General features: G+C 45.9%; 1 protein-coding gene across 1 annotated transcript in view; it reads left to right on the top strand.

Annotated features, from left to right (window-relative positions):
* Positions 1 to 21,677, top strand: part of LOC132382768 (protein shisa-9-like) — a 140,105-nt gene that overhangs the window by 73,699 nt on the left and 44,729 nt on the right. Inside the window, exon 3 of the mRNA XM_059953224.1 lies at positions 9,223 to 9,353. Coding sequence (XP_059809207.1) covers positions 9,223 to 9,353 — 131 coding nt within the window. The remainder of the gene's footprint in view (positions 1 to 9,222; positions 9,354 to 21,677) is intronic.

Genomic DNA, 21,677 nt, shown 5'->3' with positions numbered 1-21,677 from the left:
GGCCGACTCCTGCTCCTATTTCTTATCTTCTTATATAACTCGTTGCACATTGCCACACTGTCTCTGATAACCACCCTTTCCAAATTGTCTCAGCCTACAGCTGGAGTTACCCTGTACCGTCCTGTCACCTCACTATAGGAGGGGTATAATAGTGCTGGAGAGAGTGCTGAGGAAATTTAACAGGACGTTGCCTAAGACGAAGGACTTAGACTATGGGGAGAGATTGGACCGCTGAGGAATGGTCTGATAGAACAACGTAACAACGTGGAATGCTCTGCCCCAGGAGGCCAAGACTCTGGATGCATTCAAGAGAGAGTTAGATAGAGCTCTTATAGGTAGCTGGGTCAAGGGATATGGGGAGAGGGCAGGAACGGGGTACTGATTGTGTATGATCAGCCATGATCGCAGTGAATGGCGGTGCTGGCTAGAAGGGCCGAATGGCCTACTCCTGCACCTACTGTCTATTGTCTAATGTAACATTATGAGAGACGTAGACAGGGTAGATAATCAAAACCTTTCTCCCAGTGTAAAGGAAGTGAAAACAAGAGAGCTTAAGTATAAATTGAGAGGAAGGAGTTTTAAAGTTGATCTTTAGTCCTGTTTCTTGCACAGAAAGTGGCTAAAAACTGGAACGTATGGTCAGAAGCCGTGGTGGAATCAGACACAAAGAAGGGTCCCCAAAACGTTGACTATACTCTTTTCCATAGATGCTGCCTGGCCTGCTGAATTCCTCCAGCATTTTGTGTGTGTTCCTCAGATACAATTATTTTCTTTAAGGGACATTTATACCCACTAAAAGAGTCAACTCGGACTGGTATATGTGGGCAAGAAGGTCAGCACAGAAGGGACATCCCTCTGTTCTGAGGCTGTGTCCTCTGGTCTTAGTGTGGGAAACATCCTCTCCACACCCACTCTATACCTTTCAGTATTCGATAAGAGATCCCAGAGTAGGGGAGATTCAAACAAAAGGTCATGAGTTGAGACTTAGGGGGCAAAAGTTTAAGGGTAACATGAGGAGGAATTTCTTTACTCAGAGAGTGGTAGCTGTGTGGAACGAGCTTCCAGTAGAAGTGGTACAGGCAGGTTCGGTATTGTCATTTAAAGCAAAATTGGATAGGTATATGGACAGGAAAGGAATGGAGGGTTATGGGCTGAGTGCGGGTCAGTGGGACTAGGTGAGAGTAAGCGTCTGGCACAGACTAGACGGGCCGAGATGGCCTGTTTCCATACTGTAATTGTTATATGGTTATATCCCCCCTCTCGTTCTTCTAAACCCCAGTGAGTACAGGCCCAGAGCCATTAAACGCTTCTCATATGTTAGCCCTTTCATTCTTGGGAACCTCCTTACGGGGAGGTGAGGAAGACGGGAAAGGGAAGGGCAGATGGAGCAAGACTGAGATACCGGCTGCAAAGTTAAAACCTCTGCTTTCTGCTCCCGTGCTAAATGCACTGAAAATGAACCACAAGGAGAGGGGCCCCAAAAAGGACTGTTCCACAGCTCTGGGGAGGTTTCAGGCTTGGAGCTTGGATCCATGTGAATTCCCATAGCAACGACTTTAAATTGTAGGAACTTGCTGGAATTAATGGACAAGTGGGTGGTAGATGAATTTGTTCCATAAGGTGTATGAGGTTACTGCACTGTTCTGTTACATCGCTGGGAAGGAACGGCTACCTTATCAAGTATTTTATAACTTACAGACAAAATTGACTAAAGAGAAGGTGGAGAGAGATTGGTTGGGCTTCTGTTGAAGGAACAAGTGAAATGCTGAAGCCAAAGATCTCTGCCTGAGCTGCATAGAGGACAGAATTATGAAGCTACGTGGCGGGGCTGTAGTGTGGAACTAACTGGTGGGCCTGCACTCGGGTGGGGGGAGTCATATCATAGAGATATAAAGTGGGACTGTAGTCGACCTGTATCATGGAACAGTACCAACACAAGAAAATGTGGAAATCTGGAGCAACACAAACAAACTGCTGGAGAAACTCAGCAGCGCAGGCAGCATCTACGCAGAAGAATAAACAGTTGGTGTTTTGGACTGGGACCCTTCTTCAGGACTGGAAAGGAAGGGGAGAAGTCAGAGTAAGAAGTTGGGAGGACTGGAGGAAGAAATACAGGTGGTAGGTGAAACCGGGAGAGGGGGAGGGAGTGAAGTAAAGAGCTGGGAAGTTGATTGGTGAAAGAGATGCAGGGCTGGAGAAGGGGGAATCTGACAGGAGGGGACAGAAGGCCATGGAAGAAGGGGAAGGGGGAGGAGCACCAGAGGGAGGCGATGGGCAGGAAAGCAGATAAGGTGAGGGAGGGAAACGGAAATGGGAGAATGGTGAAGGTGGGGGGGGGGGGGTGCGGAAATTACCAGAAGTTCAAGAAATCGATGCTCATGCCATGAGGTCAAATGCTACCCAGATGGAATATAAGGTATTGCTCCTCCAACCCGAGTGTGGCCTCATCACGGCAGTCGGAATGGGAATGGGAAGTCGAGTTCAAATGGGTGGCCACACGGAGATCCCCCTTTCTGTGGCAGACGGAACACGGGTGCTCGGCAAAGTAGTCTCCCAAGCCGTGTTGCCTCTCACCGAGTATACAGGAGGCCACACCGCGAGCACCAGATACAGTCGATGACCCCAGGACACTCCTGGGACAGTATCTCACTACTCGTGGCTGTAGTGCGGGTCTGTACCATGCGGTTCGGTCTGGCTGCACTGCCAGCTCTGGCCACGTGGCTTTGCTCTGCCGCTGTACTGTGGCGTATTGCGTCACCGGAGCATAATCAGGACCTTGAAGCTCATCTCGTCCTGTGGGTTATGTCATGGGACTGAACGACTGACTGGCACTGCAGCTCTGCTGCGGGCCTGTTCTGTAAGGTGATATCATGGATCTGTTGTGTTGGACTGTACAGCAAGGAGTTGTTTCATGTCGGCCGTACCACGGAGCCTTTTTGGTGAATCCGCTCCGTGTCACTGTACTCCTGCTCTGTACTATAGTGCTCTCTCTCTCTGGACTGTATCCTGGCGCTTAATGTCAGGGCTCCACCAGGAGGAAGTTGAGCTGTACTGTGGATCATACCCTGTGGGGCTGAGTTCAGTGACTGTGTGTCTGTACCACAGCGATATACAGTGCAACACACACACACACACACAAAAGCTGGAGGAACTCGGCAGACCAGGCCGCATCTGGGAAAAGAGTGTAGTCGACCTTTCAGGCCAGAACCCTCCGGCAGGGCTTCGGCCTGAAACGTTGACTGTACTTTTTATCCAGCATCTGCAGATTTTCTCTTGTTACAGTGGGACGGTGGCATGTTTGCACCGAGGGGTGGCACAGTGAGATTATACTGTGGGACTCTACCATGAGTCTTCACTGTGGGACTCCATATCACTGTGCTGTACTGTGTGTCTCTGCCACGGGGCTGCTTGGACAGCCTCTATCACAAGTCTGTAGAACTGGGCTGTACCGTGCGGCTGGGCCACGGGGCTGAATTGTGGAATTAAAGCTTGGGTCTACTCTCTAGACCAGCAAGGTACCCTGGACCTCTACAGTGGCCATCTTCCATGAGAATGTGAGACAGTACCGGTGGGGGGGGGGGGGTGGGGTGAACAGTACAGCACAGGAGCTGACCCTCGGTCCCCAGTGTCCATGCTGAGCACAATGCTGAACTAAACTGATCCCTTCTGCCTGTTCCATATCTCCCCCCAGCCCTATTTCCTGAAAACTATGGAGCTGTACTACAGGGCTAATCTGTGCGGTTATACTGTAGGGCTGCACCATGGGGCTGTGTTGTATGTCTCTAACATGGGTCTGTAACATGAGACTCTCATAGTACAATGAGACTGTCTCATGATGTTGTATCATCGGCTACACCATGCAGCTCTACTGTGGGACTGTACTGTGGGACTGTACCATCAACTGTACTATGGAACTGTACCATCGACTGTACTGTGGAGCTATACATCGACTGTACTGTGGGGCTGTACATCGACTGTACTGTGGGACTGTACCATCAACTGTACTGTGGGACTGTACATCAACTGTACTGTGGGGCTGTACATCAACTGTACTATGGAACTGTACCATCAACTGTACTGTGGGGCTGTACATCAACTGTACTATGGAACTGTACCATCGACTGTACTGTGGAGCTATACATCAACTGTACTGTGGGGCTGTACCATCGACTGTACTGTGGAGCTATACATCAACTGTACTGTGGGGCAGTACCATCGATTGTACTGTAGGACTGTACCATCGACTGTACTGTGGAGCTATACATCAACTGTACTGTGGGGCAGTACCATCGATTGTACTGTGGGACTGTACCATCAACTGTACTGTGGGGCAGTACCATCGATTGTACTGTGGGACTGTACCATCGACTGTACTGGGGCTGTACCCTCAACTGTAATGTGGGGCTGTACCAGCGACTGTACTGTGGGACTGCACTTCGGTGTTGTAGTGTGGGGTTGAACCACATGGCTGCACTGTGGGGTTGAACCAGGGGTCTGTACCATAGAACTCTACCATAATGCTGTACTGTGGATTATACTGTGGGTATGTAGTGGAGCTGTACAGTGGGGATATACTGGGAGCAGTATAGTGGAATTGTACTAAGGGGATGTTCACTGGGACTGTACCAGGGACTGTACTGCGGATTGCTTTCAGTGAAGGAGAGGACTGAATGCAGATATGATGTATTTCTCAGCCCAGCAGATTCTCCACTAATACTTTCAGCTTGCAATTGCTTGCGATTTTCGGTTTGTTCACTTGTTGTACTTCTTCCAGCTGTGTGAGCTTCCAAACACATCACTCAGCATAGTCGCAGCATAATTCCTCTTAACCCAGGGAATCTCCACACAAGATCCGTTCGCAGGCCTGCAGAACCTGCACTGCCTTGGTCACCGTTTGACACTACGGTCTAGCTCCATACTTCTCACTCATAGCAAGGCCCCGTGATGTAGCTCCAAAGTGTGTTTCCATGTGACAGCTCACGGTGCCTTTGCAACTCCATAACCCATCCCTGTGGTTGTGGACATGACGGAGCTCCACGGTACAGCCTCTTGTTAGAGCTCCAGAATTATGGTCCTGTGATGCAGCTCCACGTTCTGGCTCCTTGGGCCATTTCCATGGTCAGGCTACACGCCGCAACTCCATAATATGGCTGGTTATACACCACTGACTTGGCATCTGAACTAAGGCTTCATGAAGGGCTTCTCCTATACATTGCCTATAGAGGTAACACTGAACTGTTGGATGGGGCTCCATCACCTGCCCAGTGAAGGAGTGTAACCTGTGGACAAGATGGCCTGAGTTCTATCTGGTCGATTTGTATTGGAGAAGCCTGAGAGGAAGGGGCCTAAATGGCAGACAAGCCACCAGAACCTGATGGACTGCTTGCTAGGCTTTTTAAAGGAAGTGAGTTATTCACTGACAACCTTCATAACCACCCAGACCATGTCTTCTTCTCACTACTACTATTGGGCATGAGGTATAGAAACCTAGATCCCACACCCCCAGGTTCAAGAGCAGTTATTACCATCAGCATGGATAACTTCAATCAATATTCCTATGAACTGATTCTACAGACCCACTTTCAAGAACTCTTTGCAACACATGTTCTCAGTATTATACAGTGTGCCTTCTCATTTACATTGGTTGCTTCTCTGACTTGCCCTCGGGTGGTGAGATGGCGATACGTCTCTACCAAACGAGGTGCAAGGGGCACCTTCCCTCTGCTAGCCTGCAGGTCACCCTGGGCAAAGTGTAGCACCTACTTAATGCCCTCCCCCCACCCGATCAGGCTCACGTGAAGCCATGGGAGGAGGTGGTGGATGGCTGTATGAGCAGTCGGTGCAGATTACAAGTCCTGGTTATGTGACCACTGACATCAGGCAGACAATCTCTGAAGAGTATTGATAATTGCTGGAGTTACCCGTCTTGTGAAGACACTCCCCGGAAGAAGGCGATGGCCAACCATTTTTCTGTAGAAAAATTACCAAAAACAATCATGGTCATGGGATAGCTTTTCATATATTCTATTGTACAGTATCACAGACAAAATGCTGGAGGAACTCAGGAGGCCAGGCAGCATCTATGGAAAAGAGTACAGTCAACGCTTTGAGCTGAAGCTCTTCAGCAGAACTGGAGAAAAAAAAAGATGAGGAGTAGATTTAAAAGGTTGGTGGGGGGGGGGTAGAGAGAGAAACACAAGGTGATAGGTGAAACCGGGGGAGGGAGAGAAGAAGTAAAGAGCTGGGAAGTTGATTGGTGAAAGAGATACGGGGCTGGAGAAGGAACAGTATTGTACAGTATGTCATTTTTCATCTGTAAATCCCTGTGAGAAAATGAATATATGTGATAATATAGATGTACTTTGATAATAAATTTACTTTGAACTTTTGAACTTTAGCTCATGCATCTTTAGGAGGGCTTATTAGATTGCAAAAGATTACAAAACAGCCATTGTGACTCCCTTGTTCAAAAAGCAGTAAGGGAGAAGGTGGAAAGCTATGGGCCAGCTAGCTGAACATCTATCACTGGCAAATCGCTACAGTCAGTAATCAAAAATAAAATAATTAATCATTTAAGAAAACTGAACTTTGTCATCACAGTTTTAGGAAAAATAAATCGTGCTTAAATTCTTTGAGAATATGGAATGTTGAAACAGGAGAGTCCGCGAATGTAGCATATTTAGATTCCGACTGGCATTTGACAAGGTACTGCATAAGAGGTTGGTGCATGAAATCAGTGACCAAGGTATCAAACAAAGTGTGTTTGAATGAACTGAAAACGGCATATCTCATAAAAAAAACAGAGTTAGAATAAATCTGTCCTTTTCAGACTGGAAGAGGTGACTAATGGAGCACCTCAGGGATCAGCTTTCTTGAGCTAGAGGAGGGTTACTAAATATGCTAGTGATGCAGAAATAGGTGGAAGGGCACTTTGTGATCAGGAAACTATGATTCTACAAAGGGATATGGATAGATTTATTGAGTGTCAAAAGATTGACAAATAATGTCATCGAGTCATTGAAAAGTTCAACTCAGTAACAGGCTCTTTGGCCCCTCTAATCCATGCTGAATGATTTAAACTACCTACTCCCATCGACCTGTGCTGGGACCACAGCCCTCCATATTCCTACCTTCCATCTACCTATCCAAACTTCTCTTAGATTTTGAAGCCAAGCTCACATGCAACACTTGCACTAGCAGCTCATTCCACACTCACACAATCTTTTGAGTGAAGAACTTCCCCCTTATGTTGCCCTTAAACTTTTCCCCTTTCACCCTTAACCTATAACCTCTAGTTGTAGTCCCAGTCAACCTCAGTGGAAAAAGCCTGCTTGCTTTACCCTATCTACACCCCTCATAATTTTGTATGCCTCTATCAAATCTCCTCAGTCTTCTATGCTCCAAGGAATAAAATCCTAACCTACCAATCTCTCCTGATAACACAGGTCCTCCAGACCCTGCAACATCCTTGTAAATTTTCTCTGTACTCTTTCAACCTTATTTACATCTTTCCTGTAGGGAGGTGACCAAAACCGCACAAATTCTCCAAATTAGGCCTCACCAACACCTTAGACAACTTCAACCGTGAAAGTGTGAGATTCCACACTTCAATAAGAGGGAACAAAAGGCAGAATTTTAGCTAGATGGAAAGAGACTGCATGTGAGTGAGGCTCACACAAAATGCTGGAAGGAACTCGGCAGGCCAGGCAGCATCTATGGAAAAGAGTAAACAATTGATGTCTTGGCCTGAAACGTCAGCTGAACTTTTTTTTCCATAGATGCTGCCTGGCATGCCGAGTTCCTCCAGCATTTTGTGTCTGTTGCTTGGATTTCTCTCTTGTTTGCATGTGAGTGAAGTTTAGAGGAACTCAGATGCTCTAGTACATGAACCACAAAGTTAGCAGCGAGATTCAGCAAGCAGCTAAGGAGGAAGATGACACGTTGGCCTTTATTATAAAGGCATATGAATAGGGAGGTTTTGGTAAAGCTGACAGGATGTTGGTGAGGCCACACTTGGAAAACTGGGCACAGCTTGCTCCTTTTAATTCAGAAAGGATATAGCAACATTTTGGGTGGCTAGGTGGAGATGCACCCCTACCAAAGGAGGTGTAAGGCGCTCCTTCCCTCTGCTAGCCTGCAGGTCACCCTTGGGCACCCGCTTAGCCCCACAACCAGTTTCAGGTGAAGCCATGGAAGGAGGTGGTGGACGGTCATATGAGCAGCTAGTGCACATCACAAGTCCTGGTATGTGACCACCAACTGACGCCAGACAGACAGTCTGATCATTGATATAAGAGTATTGATAATGGCTGGGGTCACCCATCTTGTAAAGGCAGTGGCCAGGAAAAGACGATGGCAAACCACTTCTAAAGAAAAATTTGCCTAAAACAATCATGGTCATGGAGTCCATGATTGCCCACTTCATATAACATGGCACATAATGATGATGTCATTTGGTACGGCAAATAATGATGATGATGATAGTAACAATGGAGCCGGTTCAGGGGAAATTCACCAGGTTAATTCTTTGGATGGAAGGATTGTCCTTTCAAGAGAGACTAAGATCTGTATTCCTTGGAGTTTAGAAGAATGAGAAATGACAATATTCAAATATCTAAGATCCCAAGAAGGCTCAACAGAGTGGATGTTGAGATATTTTCTCTAGTAGGAGATTCTCACTACAAAGTATTTCAAACTGAGGTACATAGAAATGTCTTTTTGCAGTGGAGAGTGAATCACCAGAAGTCTGTGTCCTGGTGGATGGTGGGATCTGGATAAGCAGAAGTTTTTAAATGGAGATGGATGAAAAAAAGACAGATTGAGGAAGAGAGTGGTATGGAGAAATGGTGTTGAGGCTGGCCTAGACCAGCTATGGTTATATCGAGGCCTGAGGAGACTGGTGGCCTACCCTGCTCCCATTGTCTAGCATTTTTTGTCTGTGTTAGGCCAAATGTATCATTTCTCTTGGTCTGGGGAAGAGATGAATCAAACAAGATCTCAAGTCCCAAAGGTTTTCCAGGTTGTGTACAGTTTAGACCATAGTGGATGGCAGACCAGTGCTGATGCTCTCTACAGGCTCATACACACCACCAGGGCCCAGAACTGAAGGGTAGCCGGGAAACCCTTCCCAGGAGTGTGGGACATTGGGGAAAGATGGGACAGAAGGTGGAAGAGCTGTGTGACCAGAATTTGTGACTCATTGTTCCCTCCTCTCCCTTCCAGGGCCCTTACTGATCTCCTGAAGCAGCAGGGCAACCCTGCCATGGATTGCATCGAGCGCGATGGGAGCATCGGAGCAGTGCAGGTGCCCATCACGGGCAGTCTCTCGCCGAGAATATCGAGGAACAGCGCTGGTAGGTAGCCCCTCCTTCACCAACAACCACTTTCAGCGACGCCTGCTGAGGTTTCAGCTCCGAGATTAAGGGCCAATGTGGAGTAATGTACAGTCCTCACTGACCCAACATACCCCAGACCTGAGTCAGATATTCCTTCCGTATAACACTGGCCTCAGGGGTCAGCGGTGATCCAAATGTTCAACAAGTTATTCATGGGGGCTAAGTTCAATCTAATACAGGCGTCCCCCGCTTTACAAGTGTTCGCTTTACGCCACTTCGCTATTACAAAACACCTACGTTAGTAACTTGTTAGCACATTACAAAGAAGATTTTCGCTTTTGCAGAAATTTTTCCCATATAAATTAATGGTTCTTCGCTTTACGCCATTTTGGCTTAAGAAAGGTTTCACAGGAACGCTCCACCTTTGTAAAGGGGGGGGGGTGAGGACACCTGTACCAGAGGGCATGCATTTATAAGGTGAGAAGGGGTAAGTTCAAACAAGATGTGAGGGAAAGTTTTTATACTCAGAGAACGATAGGTGCCTGGAATGAGCTACCCGGGGTAGTGGTAGGGGCAGAAGCATTGGAGACCTTTAATAGGCATTTAGATGGGCAATAAATGTGAGGGAAATGGAAGAATATGGACATCCTGTAGGCAGAAGGGATTAGTTTGGTTGGCCATTTGATTCCTAATTTAATCGGTTCAGCACAACATTGTGGGCCGAAGGGTCTGTTTCTGAGCTGTACCGTTCTATAAGCAGTTGAGTGTGGATGTGAGCCTGGGCGCTGGTCCAGATGTGGCACAGCGCCAGTTCGTAGGATCCAGATGTTTAACGATGAACGTGCTGGAGTCCAGATGTGCAGCCAGGAGCACGCAGACGCCTCCTGCCCCGCCGGTTCAGACCTTCTGAATGTGTCGCCATCTCATTGAGGTCGTCTGCGGTGCCGGCATGTTAAATGCTGAAGACCAGCCCGCTTTCGTCAACGGGATCTCGATGTATCACTCTGATGGAGCGCGATGAAGGTACACTGAATCGGAAACAGATTGAATATCACCGGCATATTCTCAGCAGCAGTACATTGCAATACACAGCGATAAAAATCCATAAATTACAATAAGAAATAGGTATTAAAATTAAATTTAATAAAGAGAGCAAAGCGTAGCGAGGTAGTGTGCGTTCAGAACTCTGATGGTGGATGGGAAGGAGCTGTCTCTATTATGTTGAGTGTGCGTCTTCAGGCTCCTGTACCTCCTGCTTGATGAGAAGGGGGCACGTCCTGCCTATCGGGGGTCCTTAATGATGGACGCCACCTTCTTAAGCCATCGCCTTTTGAAGGTCTCCTCGATGCTTCCCAAAGAAGGTGCCTGTGTGTCGGGACTAGAGAAAGGGTAGCGGAGAGAGTATGCGGGCAGCGACCCGCCATCCAGCTTCACCACGTTACGACGAGATGCTCTTCGGCCGGTGACTTGCTGCTGTCAGTGCACAGGATATCAGACAATACGAGGCTCACTCATAAGTGTGTTTGGGGGTCACTCCTCGGGTGGACAGAGTGCTGGGCCGGGCCTATTGCCAGTACTCAGACCGGAGGCGGCTGGTGGAACGAGGTCTGCTACGTTCGGCACAGGCAAAACTCGGTCCACCTCAGTCAGGGCAGGGTACCCCGACGCTGCAGCTCACGGGGAGTCAGATGAGTAATTATAGGATCAGCCGAAGTGTGGGCCTGAAGGAGTGTATGAGTGCTTATAGGGAGTCATGAGGCGTGTTGTCAGTATTCCTGGGAGAACCCCGCGAAGTGTGTCAGCATTTACAGAGCGTTACCAGGGCATGTGTCCGTATTTACAACAGGTCCTGGGGAGAGTGTCGGTACCTACGGGGAGGGGGGGGGGGGGGACCCAGGGATAGTATCAGCTTTTAGAGGCGGACCCAAGGGGTGTATAAGTATTTACTGGGCACCCACAGGGGATGTGTCAGTATTTACTGGGGACTCAGGGGGTGTGTCAGTATTTACAGGGACATCCAGGGAGTGTGTCAGTATTTACAGGGACATCCAGGGAGTGTGTCAGTATTTACAGGGACATCCAGGGAGTGTGTCAGTATTTACAGGGAGACCAGGGAGTGTGTCAGTATTTACAGGGACATCCAGGGAGTGTGTCAGTATTTACAGGGACATCCAGGGAGTGTGTCAGTATTTACAGGGGGACCAGGGAGTGTGTCAGTATTTACAGGGACATCCAGGGAGTGTGTCAGTATTTACAGGGGGACCAGGGAGTGTGTTAGTATTTACAGGGAGATCGAGGGAACATGGTAGACACAGATAGTTTCGTCAGTATTTACAGGGAGACCAAGGAATGTGTCAGTACTTAAGACCATAAGACCATAAGACATAGGAACACAATTAGGCCATTCAGCCCTTCGAGTCCACTCTCCCATTCCATCATCCTGGATCCCACTCAACCCCACACACCTGCCTTCTCACCGTATCCTTTGATGCCCTGACTGATCAGGAAATGATCAATTTCTGCCTTAAATATAAGCACAGACTTGGCCTCCGCCACAGTCTGTGGCAGAGCATTCCACAGGTTTACTACTCTCTGGCTCAAAGAATTCCTCCTTACCTCTGTTTTAAAGGGTCACCCCTCAATTTTGAGGCTGTGATTTCTGGTTCTGGAAACCCCCACCATAGGAAACATCTTCACATCCACCCTATCTATAGTCCTTTCAACATTTGGTAGGTTTCAGTGAGATCCCCCTCCCCCCCACTTTCTTCTAAATTCTAGTGAGTTCAGGCCCAAAACTGCCAAACGCTCCTTAGATGTTAACCCCTTCATTCCTGGAATCATCTTTATGAACCTTCTCCGGACTCTGTCCAATGGCAACACATCCTTTCTGAGGTATGAGGCCAAAAACTGCCGACAATACTTCCAGTGCAGCCTTAGCATTATCTCCTTGCTTTTATATTCTGTTCCCATTGAAACAAAAGTGATCTTTGCACTTGCCTTCTTTACCACAGACTCAACCTGCAAATTAACCTGCTGGGAGTCTTGCACAAGGATTCGCTGCACCTCTGATGTTTGAATTTTCTCCCCATTTAGATAATATCCACATTATTGTTCCTTATTACCAAAATGTATTATCATACATTTCCCAACACTGTATTCCATCTGTCACCTTTTTGCCCATTCTTCCAATTTGTCCAAATCCTGCTGCAATCGCTTTGCTTCCTCAGCACTACCAACCCCTCCGCCTATCTTCGTATCATCGGCAAACTTTGCCACAAAGTCATCAATTTCATAATCTAAACCATTGACAAACAATGTGAAAAGTAGCAGTCCCAATACTGATCCCTAATGAACACCACCAATCACCAGCAGTCAACCAGAAAAGGCTCCCTTTATTCCCACTCGCTACCTCCTGCCTGTCAGCCATTCTGCTATCCATGCCAGTATCTTTCCTGTAACGCCATTGGATTTTATCTTGTTAAGCAGCCCCATGCGTGGCACCTTATCTTACGCCTTCTGAAAATCCAAATAAATGACATCCACTACTTCTCCTTTGTCCACCCTGCTTTTTACTTCCTCAAAGATCTCTAACAGATTTGTCAGGCAAGATTTCCCTTGACAAAAACCATGGTGACTTTGACTTATTTTATCATTAGTCTCCAAGTTCCTTGAACCCTCATTCTTAATAGACTCCAACGCTTTCCCAGCCACTGAGATTAGGCTAACAGGCCTAGAATTTCCTTTCTATTGCCATCCTCCCTTTCTAAACCTTCCAGTCCTCCAGGACCATACCAGGACCATACCAGGACCATACCAGAATCAAGTGATTCTTGAAAGATCACGACCACCGCATCCGTTATCTTTTCAACAACCTCTCTCAGGACTCTGGGATGTAGTCCATCTGGTCCAGGTGACTTATCTTCCTTAAGACCATTGAGTTTGTCTAGCATTTTTTCCTTTGTAATACCAATGGCACTCACTCCTGCTACTTACTGGGGTGCCTGGAATTCTGTTTGTATTTAGAGGGGGAATCAGAGAGTGTGTCTGAATTTACTGGGAGAGCCAGGGAGTGTGTCAGTATTTACAGAGGACCAGGGAGTGCATCAGTATTTACTGGGAGTGCAATGAGTGTGTCAGTATTTACAGAGAGCCAGGGAGTACGTTAATAATTACAGGGTGATCTGGGGAGTGTATCAGTGTCATGAAATTTGCTGTTTACATTACAATATGATAAATAAGCTATAAGTTGCAGTAAATAAATGTAGTGTGTGTATGTGTATTTAAAAAATTAAATTAAATAATTATGCAAAAAGAGAAGAGTAGTGAAGTAGTGTTCATGGGTTCATTCCCCATTCAGTTATCTGATAGCAGAGGGGAAGAAGCTGTTCCTGAATCACTGAGTGTGTGCCTTCAGGCTCCTGTACCTCCTTCCTGATGGTAGCATTGAGAGCAAGGCATGTCCTGGGTGATGGGGGTGCTTAATGATGGATTTTTGAGGCATCGGTCCTTGACTATTTCCTGGTTGTTGAGGAGCATCACTCAGGACATCGTCAGCAGTTTCCTGGGATAGTTTCAGTATTTGAACAGTTCACAGGAGTGTATCAGTTTCCCGGGGTCCCAGGATGTGTCAGAATTTTCAGAGACTACCTTGAATTGTACATTACAAAACATGCCATTCAGTCCCCCAGTTCCATCCCAGCCTTTCTGCCCATCAATACTAGTCCAATTTGCCCTCTTTAGTACCATATCCCCCCTATTGCTTACGTTTCTGAGTTCCTGACTGAAAACTCCTTCAACATAGTAAATGTTCCTGAGCCCAGCACCTCTTCTGGAAGCTTATTCCAAATATTGATCGTTCTCTTTGTAACAAAAAAACACCAAACTACCTTTAAAATTGTTCCCTCAAACCTGTGCCTTCTCATTTTTGATGTCCCTGCAGTGGGAAAAATGCTGACTGTCTAGATATCCTGCGCCTGCTATAGTATTATACTCCTTAACCAAGTCACCCTTCAGTCCCGTCACAAACACCAGTAAATCTGCAGACGCTGGAAATCCAAGCAACACACTCAGAATGCTGGAGGAACTCAGCAGGCCAGGCAGCATCTGTGGAAAAGAGTACAGTTGACATTTCGGGCTGAGACCCTTCAGCAGGACTCCTTCAGTCTCCTTCGCTCCAAAGGATATCCAGCCTCTCTACTTAACTGAACTCTTTCAAACCAGGCACCATTCTGGTGAACCTCCTCTGCGTTCTCTCTGGCAGAATCACAGTATGCTGATCGGAACTGCTGCATACTCCCAAGTACAGTCTATAACATAGTTATAGTCCTGCTGAAGAGTCTCCGCCCAAAACGTCGACTGTACTCTTTACCAAAGATGCTGCCTGGCCTGCTGAGTTCCTCCAGCATTTTGTGTGTATTGCTTGTATTTCCAGCAACTGCAGATTTTCTCTTGTCTACAACAGTTACATCATGACATCCCAATCCTTCCATTCTACAGCTGAACTGTGCCAGATGCCTTCATTTAGTGCCCTATAGCTCTGTGCTGCCACTTTGAGGGAACTGTGACTTGGATTCCTTGACCTTCCTGTTTATCATCATTCCTTCCTGCCCCCATTCCTACCCCCATTCTGTTCCCCAAAACACAGTGCCTCACACCTGCTGAGATCAAATTCCATCTGCCAAAGTTCTGCCCAATTTTCCACTCGCTGTAGCCTTAGATAACCTACCTCGCTATCCAGACTACCAGCAATTTTCACGTCATTCACAATTTTACTAATCATTCTGCCTAAATTCACACCTAAGTTGTTAATATATATCACAAATAACTAATTTCCCAGCACTGATCCCAACGGTGCACTACTAGGTATCGACTTTAACAGAAGAAAACCGGTAGATGCAGGAAATCCAAAAGCAACACACACGAAATGCTGGAGGAACTCAGCAGGCCAGGCAGCATCTAGGAAAAAGAGTGAACAGTCGACATTTTGGGCCGAGACCCTTCCTCTGGTTCCATAGATGCTGCCTAACCTGCTGAGTTCCTCCCTTGGTATTGACATCTGATCTCCAAAACCCTCTAAAGTACTCACATGGTCCTTGTAAATGCTGGCCTCTCCCAGGCCTGCCCTGTGTGCACAGGCACTCTAAGCAACTGGAATTAAATCAGTCCATTGAGGAGCACAGAGTAAATAGAAGTGGGCTTCAAAAAGAAATTAGAAGAGCAAAAGGAGATGAGAAGGTAAGAGTAAGGAGAATCCTTAGACTCTATAAAAATGTGAGAGGAAGAAGGTAGGCAGAAAATGAGTGTACTTCATCAGCAAGGAATCAGGATGGGACAGGGCCCTCGCTGCCAGATTGTACCTGTCCTTTCTCCCCCACCTTCTTATTCTTGCTTCTGCCAACACCGAAAAGCGTCTCGACCCGAAATGTTGACTGTTTATTCATTTCCATAGATGATGCCTGTCCTGCTGAGTTCCTCCAGCATTTTGTGTGTGTTGACTTTTCTTCTTGGAGCCACCTTTTCACAGCTACCATCAGGCAGGGGGTTCAGAAGCCCAAACTCCCACAGCACCAGGTTCGAGGGCAGCTGCTTCCCTTCAACAATTCGGTCTTGAACCTACCGTCAGAATCCTATTCACCACTACAGTTTAACAGTACTCCAATCCTTTCTCATTACAATCAATTTTGTCGTTATTTTGCTCTCACTGTGTTTGTCCTTGTAAAAGCTGGCGTACAACTTATGTTTACGAGCCGCGTGCATGTGATGCCATTGCATTTCATGTGTGCATACATGTGCTGTGATCTTCAGTCAGGAAAACATCCTTTAGGTCTTGCTGTTTGCCTCTTATCACCAAGCCAGTTCTGGATCCAGTTAGTGGCTTATAACCATATAACCATATAACAATCACAGCACGAAACAGGCCATCTTGGCCCTCCTAGTCCGTGCCGAACCCTTAATCTCACCTAGTCCCACCTACCCGCACTTAGCCCATAACCCTCCACTCCTTTCCTGTCCATATACCTATCCAATTTTACCTTAAATGACACAACTGAACTGGCCTCTACTACTTCTACAGGAAGCTCATTCCACACAGCTATCACTCTTTGAGTAAAGAAATACCCCCTCATATTTCCCTTAAACTTCTGCCCCCTAACTCTCAAATCATGTCCTCTAGTTTGAATCTCCCCTACTCTCAATGGAAACAGCCTGTTCACGTCAACTCTATCTATCCCTCTCAAAATTTTAAATACCTCGATCAAATCCCCCCTCAACCTTCTACGCTCCAATGAATAGAGACCTAACTTGTTCAACCTTTCTCTGTAACTTAATTGCTGAAACCCAGGTAACATCCTAGTAAATCGTCTCTGCACTCTCTCTAATTTATTGATATCTTTCCTATAATTCGGTGACCAGAACTGCACACAATATTCCAAATTTGGCCTTACCAATGCCTTGTACAACTTTAGCATTACATCCCAACTTCTGTACTCAATGCTTTGATTTATAAAGGCCAGCGTTCCAAAAGCCCTCTTCACCACCCTATCTACATGAGACTCCACTTTCAGGGAACTATGCACAGTTATTCCTAGATCTCTCTGTTCCTCTGCATTCCTCAATGCCCTACCATTTACTCTGTATGTTCTATTTGGATTATTCCTGCCAAAATGTAGAACCTCACACTTCTCAGCATTAAACTCCATCTGCCAACGTTCAGCCCATTCTTCTAACCGGCATAAATCTCCCTGCAAGCTTTGAAAATCCACCTCATTATCCACAACACCTCCTACCTTAGTATCATCGGCATACTTACTAATCCAATTTACCACCCCATCATCCAGATCATTTATGTATATTACAAACAATATTGGGCCCAAAACAGATCCCTGAGGCACCCCCGCTAGTCACCGGCCTCCATCCCGATAAACATAATAATGTATCCCATGTCACTAAACTTCTGATCCAGCCTAATACCATATAATAACCTCCAGCTTACCTGTGGGCAGCAAAGGTGCAAAAAACCTCTGACAGGGTCTCAGCAATCTCCTGCTTTGCTTCCCACAGCAGCTTGCGATAGATCTCAAACAGCCCTGGGTGTTTATCCATTCTGATCCCTCCTAACATCTGACATCTCCAGATTCTTAATACTGTCATGCTCCAGGCTATCACGTAACCCTCCCTGAATTCACTAACCTTCACATCCTGCAGAATACAGAGTTGCAAGCATTCAGTCTGGACACACACACACACACACACACACACACACACACACACACACACACACACACACACACACACACACACACACACACACACACACACACACACAATACTGGAGGAACACAGCAAGTCGGACAGCATCCATGGAGGAAAGTAAAAGGTTGATATTTCAGGCCAAGACCCTTCATCAGGACCGGACAAGAAAGGGGCAGAACCCAGAATAAGAAGATGGAGGGAAGGGGAGTGGTAGCTAGGACCTCGTCCCTTCCTGATGGATTCCAAAGTTCGAAGTACATTTATTATCAAAGTATGTATATATTATACAATGTTGTATAATGAGGTTTGGCTCCTGACAGGCAGCCACAAAGCAAAGAAATCTCAACAGAACCCACTATTTTTCTACCTATCCTCTTTCTCTAACATACTTCTAGAAGGATTCTCCTTACTTTTACCTTTAAGATGATGGGGGCATTGATCGTGTGGATAGCCAGAGGATTTTTCCTAACATGAGGGGGGCACAGTTTTAAGGTGCTTGGAAATAAATACCGAGGGGATGTCAGGGGTAAATTTTTCACACAGAGAGTGATGAGTACGAGGAATGTACTGCCGGCGGTGGTGGTGGAAGTGGATACGGTGGGGTCTTTTAAGAGCCTCTTAGATGGGTATATGGAGCTTAGAAAAATGGAGGGCTATGTGCTAGGGAAATTCTAGGCAGTTTCTAGAGTAGGTTACTTAGTCAGCACAACATTGTGGGCCGAAGGGCCTGTAATGTGCTCTAGATTTCCATGTTCTACCAAGGATATTTAACGTCCTTTTGCTCTTGTAATTTCTTTTTGAAGCCCATTTCTATACACTCTGCATTCCTCAATGGACTGATTTCATTCTAGTTGCTTAGTGTGTCTGTGTTTACAGGATGTGCCCGGGAGTAGTCAGTATTTACAGGGAACATGTGAGTATTTAGACAGCTTTTGGACATCAGAGATATAGTAAACACCAATGAGGAACTCAGCAGGTCATGCAGTATCTACACTTTCTTCCAGCCTGCTGCACTGCTGGTGTTTAGGGCAGCAACTAAGGTCCTCCATTTCTGTCCTTGGCCACTCAAATGTAGGAGGATTCTTCATTGTTGTTTCCATAACAGTTTTACTTTACCAGTTAGAGTTGTTGACTCTGAACTGAACCCCCAAACTGACGGAACACTCTTAGTCTGACCTCTAGCCTTTGACCTGTTTGGTGTGGGTGACCCTATCAAGAGCCAAAGCATAAAGGCCAGCATAGCTCTCCGGGCCACTGAGGCACGCAAGCCCCCAAACCCCAACTAGGTTGTGGTCCTCCTGGAGGAGGCAGCATCTATGGAAAAGAATAAGCAGTTGGCGTTTCGGGCCGAGACGGAGACTGTTTATTCATTTCCATAGATGCTGCCTGACCGGCTGAGTTCCTCCAGCATTTTGTGCGCGTTGGATTTCCAGCATCCACAGAATCTCTCGAGTTTATAAATACCAGGCTGTTATATAATAACTCTGAAGCAGCCCTTCAAACTAGTGGTTACATTTCACCTTACTTCTCTCTTAGAAGGGGTACCTGACAGGGTTCCCCACTTTCCCCAGTGTTGTTCTGTCTAGCTTTGGAGTCTCTGGCAGCAGCTATTGGAGAGAATGAGAACTTTATAGGGGTATCTGTGGGAGGACAGGTTCATAAACTGATGCTTTATGCGGATGATATTTTATTATTTGTGTCCGACCCTAGTCAGTCGGTGCCCTGTCTTTTTAACATTATAAAGTCTTACTCTAGATTCTCAGGTTATAAGGTTAATTGGACAAAATCAGAAGCACTACCATTGACTGCATATTGCCCTGAATCTGCTTTTTACTCAGGGCAATTTCACTGGCCAAAGAAGGGTATACGATATTTAGATATTAACTTTCCCCCTCAGCTGAAGGATTTAGTAAAGGTAAATTTTGATCCATTATTGCAGAGAATTTCATGTGATGTAGACAGATGGTCATCATTGTATCTGTCCTTGTTGGGAAAAGTAAATGCCTTGAAGGTGAATAGCATTCCAGAGGTTAATTATCTGCTCCAATCGTTACCAGATCAAATCCCATTAACGTATTTTAAGCAATTTGATAAAATAATTAAGGCTTTTATTTGGAATGGTAAATGCCCACGCTTAAACTTTAAGAAATTATAATTGCCAGTTGAAAGTGGGGGGCGGCTTAGGTTTGCCAAAGTTAATATATTATTACTAAGCCTTTACTCTTAAACATTTAGCACATTGGTCTCTCTCTCTGGAGAGAGCGCCCCCTTGGTATCGTATTGAGTGCTCTGCTCCTCCTCCCATCCCTCCGTTACAATGTTTGTCTATCAAGTTACCTCCTGAGGCAAGGTCTCACCCAATTATATTGCATATGCATTTGTTCTGGAATAACATAGCCAAATTATTTAAATTTAATCCATATTTGAATGAAGCCTCGAGTATCTGGATGAACCCAAAGTTGTGTATTGATAAGTCCCCTTTCTTCTCGAGGGAATGGCAAGGGAAAGATATAATTAAATTGGGAAACCTTTATAATGGTGATAGTTTAAAATCTTTTACTCAATTATCCCAACAGTATGATAGCTCTAGGTCACAATTTTGGAGATACCTTCAACTGTGTCATTTGCTACATGCAACTTTTGGTTCTACACAGCAACCCCCACAAGTTGCTGCGATACTGTCTACTGTACTGGCTGCAGATGGTAAAGGTCACAAAGCCTCAATTTATTATTCAGCTTTAACACAAATTTCTGGGGACAAAATTCTGTTGGGTCTTAAAAGAGCATGGGAAAAAGACCTGAGTGTGACTTCTGAGACAAAAAAGTGGGACAAAATTTGCAAAAATGTCAAAATAATGTCAAGAGACCTGAGGCTGCACCTTATTCAGTTTAAGATCCTACACTGTTTCTATTGGACTCCAGCAACGTTACATAGATTAGCTTCAAAAACACCCCTGAATACTGGTGCTGTGAGGTGGAAAAATGGGACTTAGTACATGCTCTCTGGTCCTATCCCAGAATTCAAGAATTTTGGATTATGATACATAAATATATTGGTGAAGTTTCAGGTAACAACTCCCTTTCTGCCCCAGACCTTTTGTCTTGGGAGACACACTTGGGTTACTTGGGGATAAACACTCTCAAAATTGGATCCAGACAAGTATAATGGTAGGAAGACACATTATACTTAGAGGTTGGAGGAACTTGGGGGGACCATTGTTTCAGGAGTGGGTCACAGAAATAGTCAAAGTGGCAGCTTTTGAACTCATGTTTTACAAATAGTTTGATAGACTGGACATCTATACACAAAAATGAGGCAAATATTTCAAGTCAAATCAAGTCACTTTTATTGTCATTTCGACCATAACTGCTGGTACAGTACATAGTAAAAATGAGACAACGTTTTTTTCAGGACCATGGTGTTACATGACACAGTACAAAAACTAGACTGAACTATGTAAAGAAAAATAACAGAGAGAAAGCTACACTACACTACAGACCTACACTGGACTGCATAAAGTGCACAAAACAGTGCAGGCATTACAATAAATAATAAACAGGACAATAGCAGTAAGGTGTCAGTCCAGGCTCTGGGTATTGAGGAGTCTGATAGGTTGAGGGAAGAAACTGTTATATAGTCTGGTTGTGAGTGCCCGAATGCTTTGATGTCTTTTCCCAGAAGGCAGGATGGAGAAGAGATTGTATGAGGGGTGTGTGGGGTCCTTCATAATGCTGTTAGCTTTGCGGATGCAGCGTGTAGTATAAATGTCTGTGATGGCAGGAAGAGAGACCCCAATGGATCTTCTCAGCTGACCTCACTATCCGCTGCAGGGTCTTACGATCCAAGATGGTGCAATTTCCGAACCAGGCAGTGATGCAGCTGCTCAGGATGCTCTCAATACAACCCCTGTAGAATGTGATGAGGATTGGGGGGGGGGGGGGGTGGGAGATGGACTTTCCTCAGTCTTCGCAGAAAGTAGAGATGCTGCTGGGTTTTCTTTGCTATGGAGCTGGTGTTGAGGTACCAGGTGAGATTCTCCGCCAGGTGAACACCAAGAAATTTGGTGCTCTTTATGATCTCTACTGAGGAGC

This window comes from Hypanus sabinus, chromosome 29, assembly GCF_030144855.1.
Source record: "Hypanus sabinus isolate sHypSab1 chromosome 29, sHypSab1.hap1, whole genome shotgun sequence".
Classification (NCBI taxonomy): domain Eukaryota; kingdom Metazoa; phylum Chordata; class Chondrichthyes; order Myliobatiformes; family Dasyatidae; genus Hypanus; species Hypanus sabinus.
The sequence above is the reverse complement of the archived record's forward strand: the minus strand, read 5'-3'. Positions and strand labels throughout refer to the sequence as shown.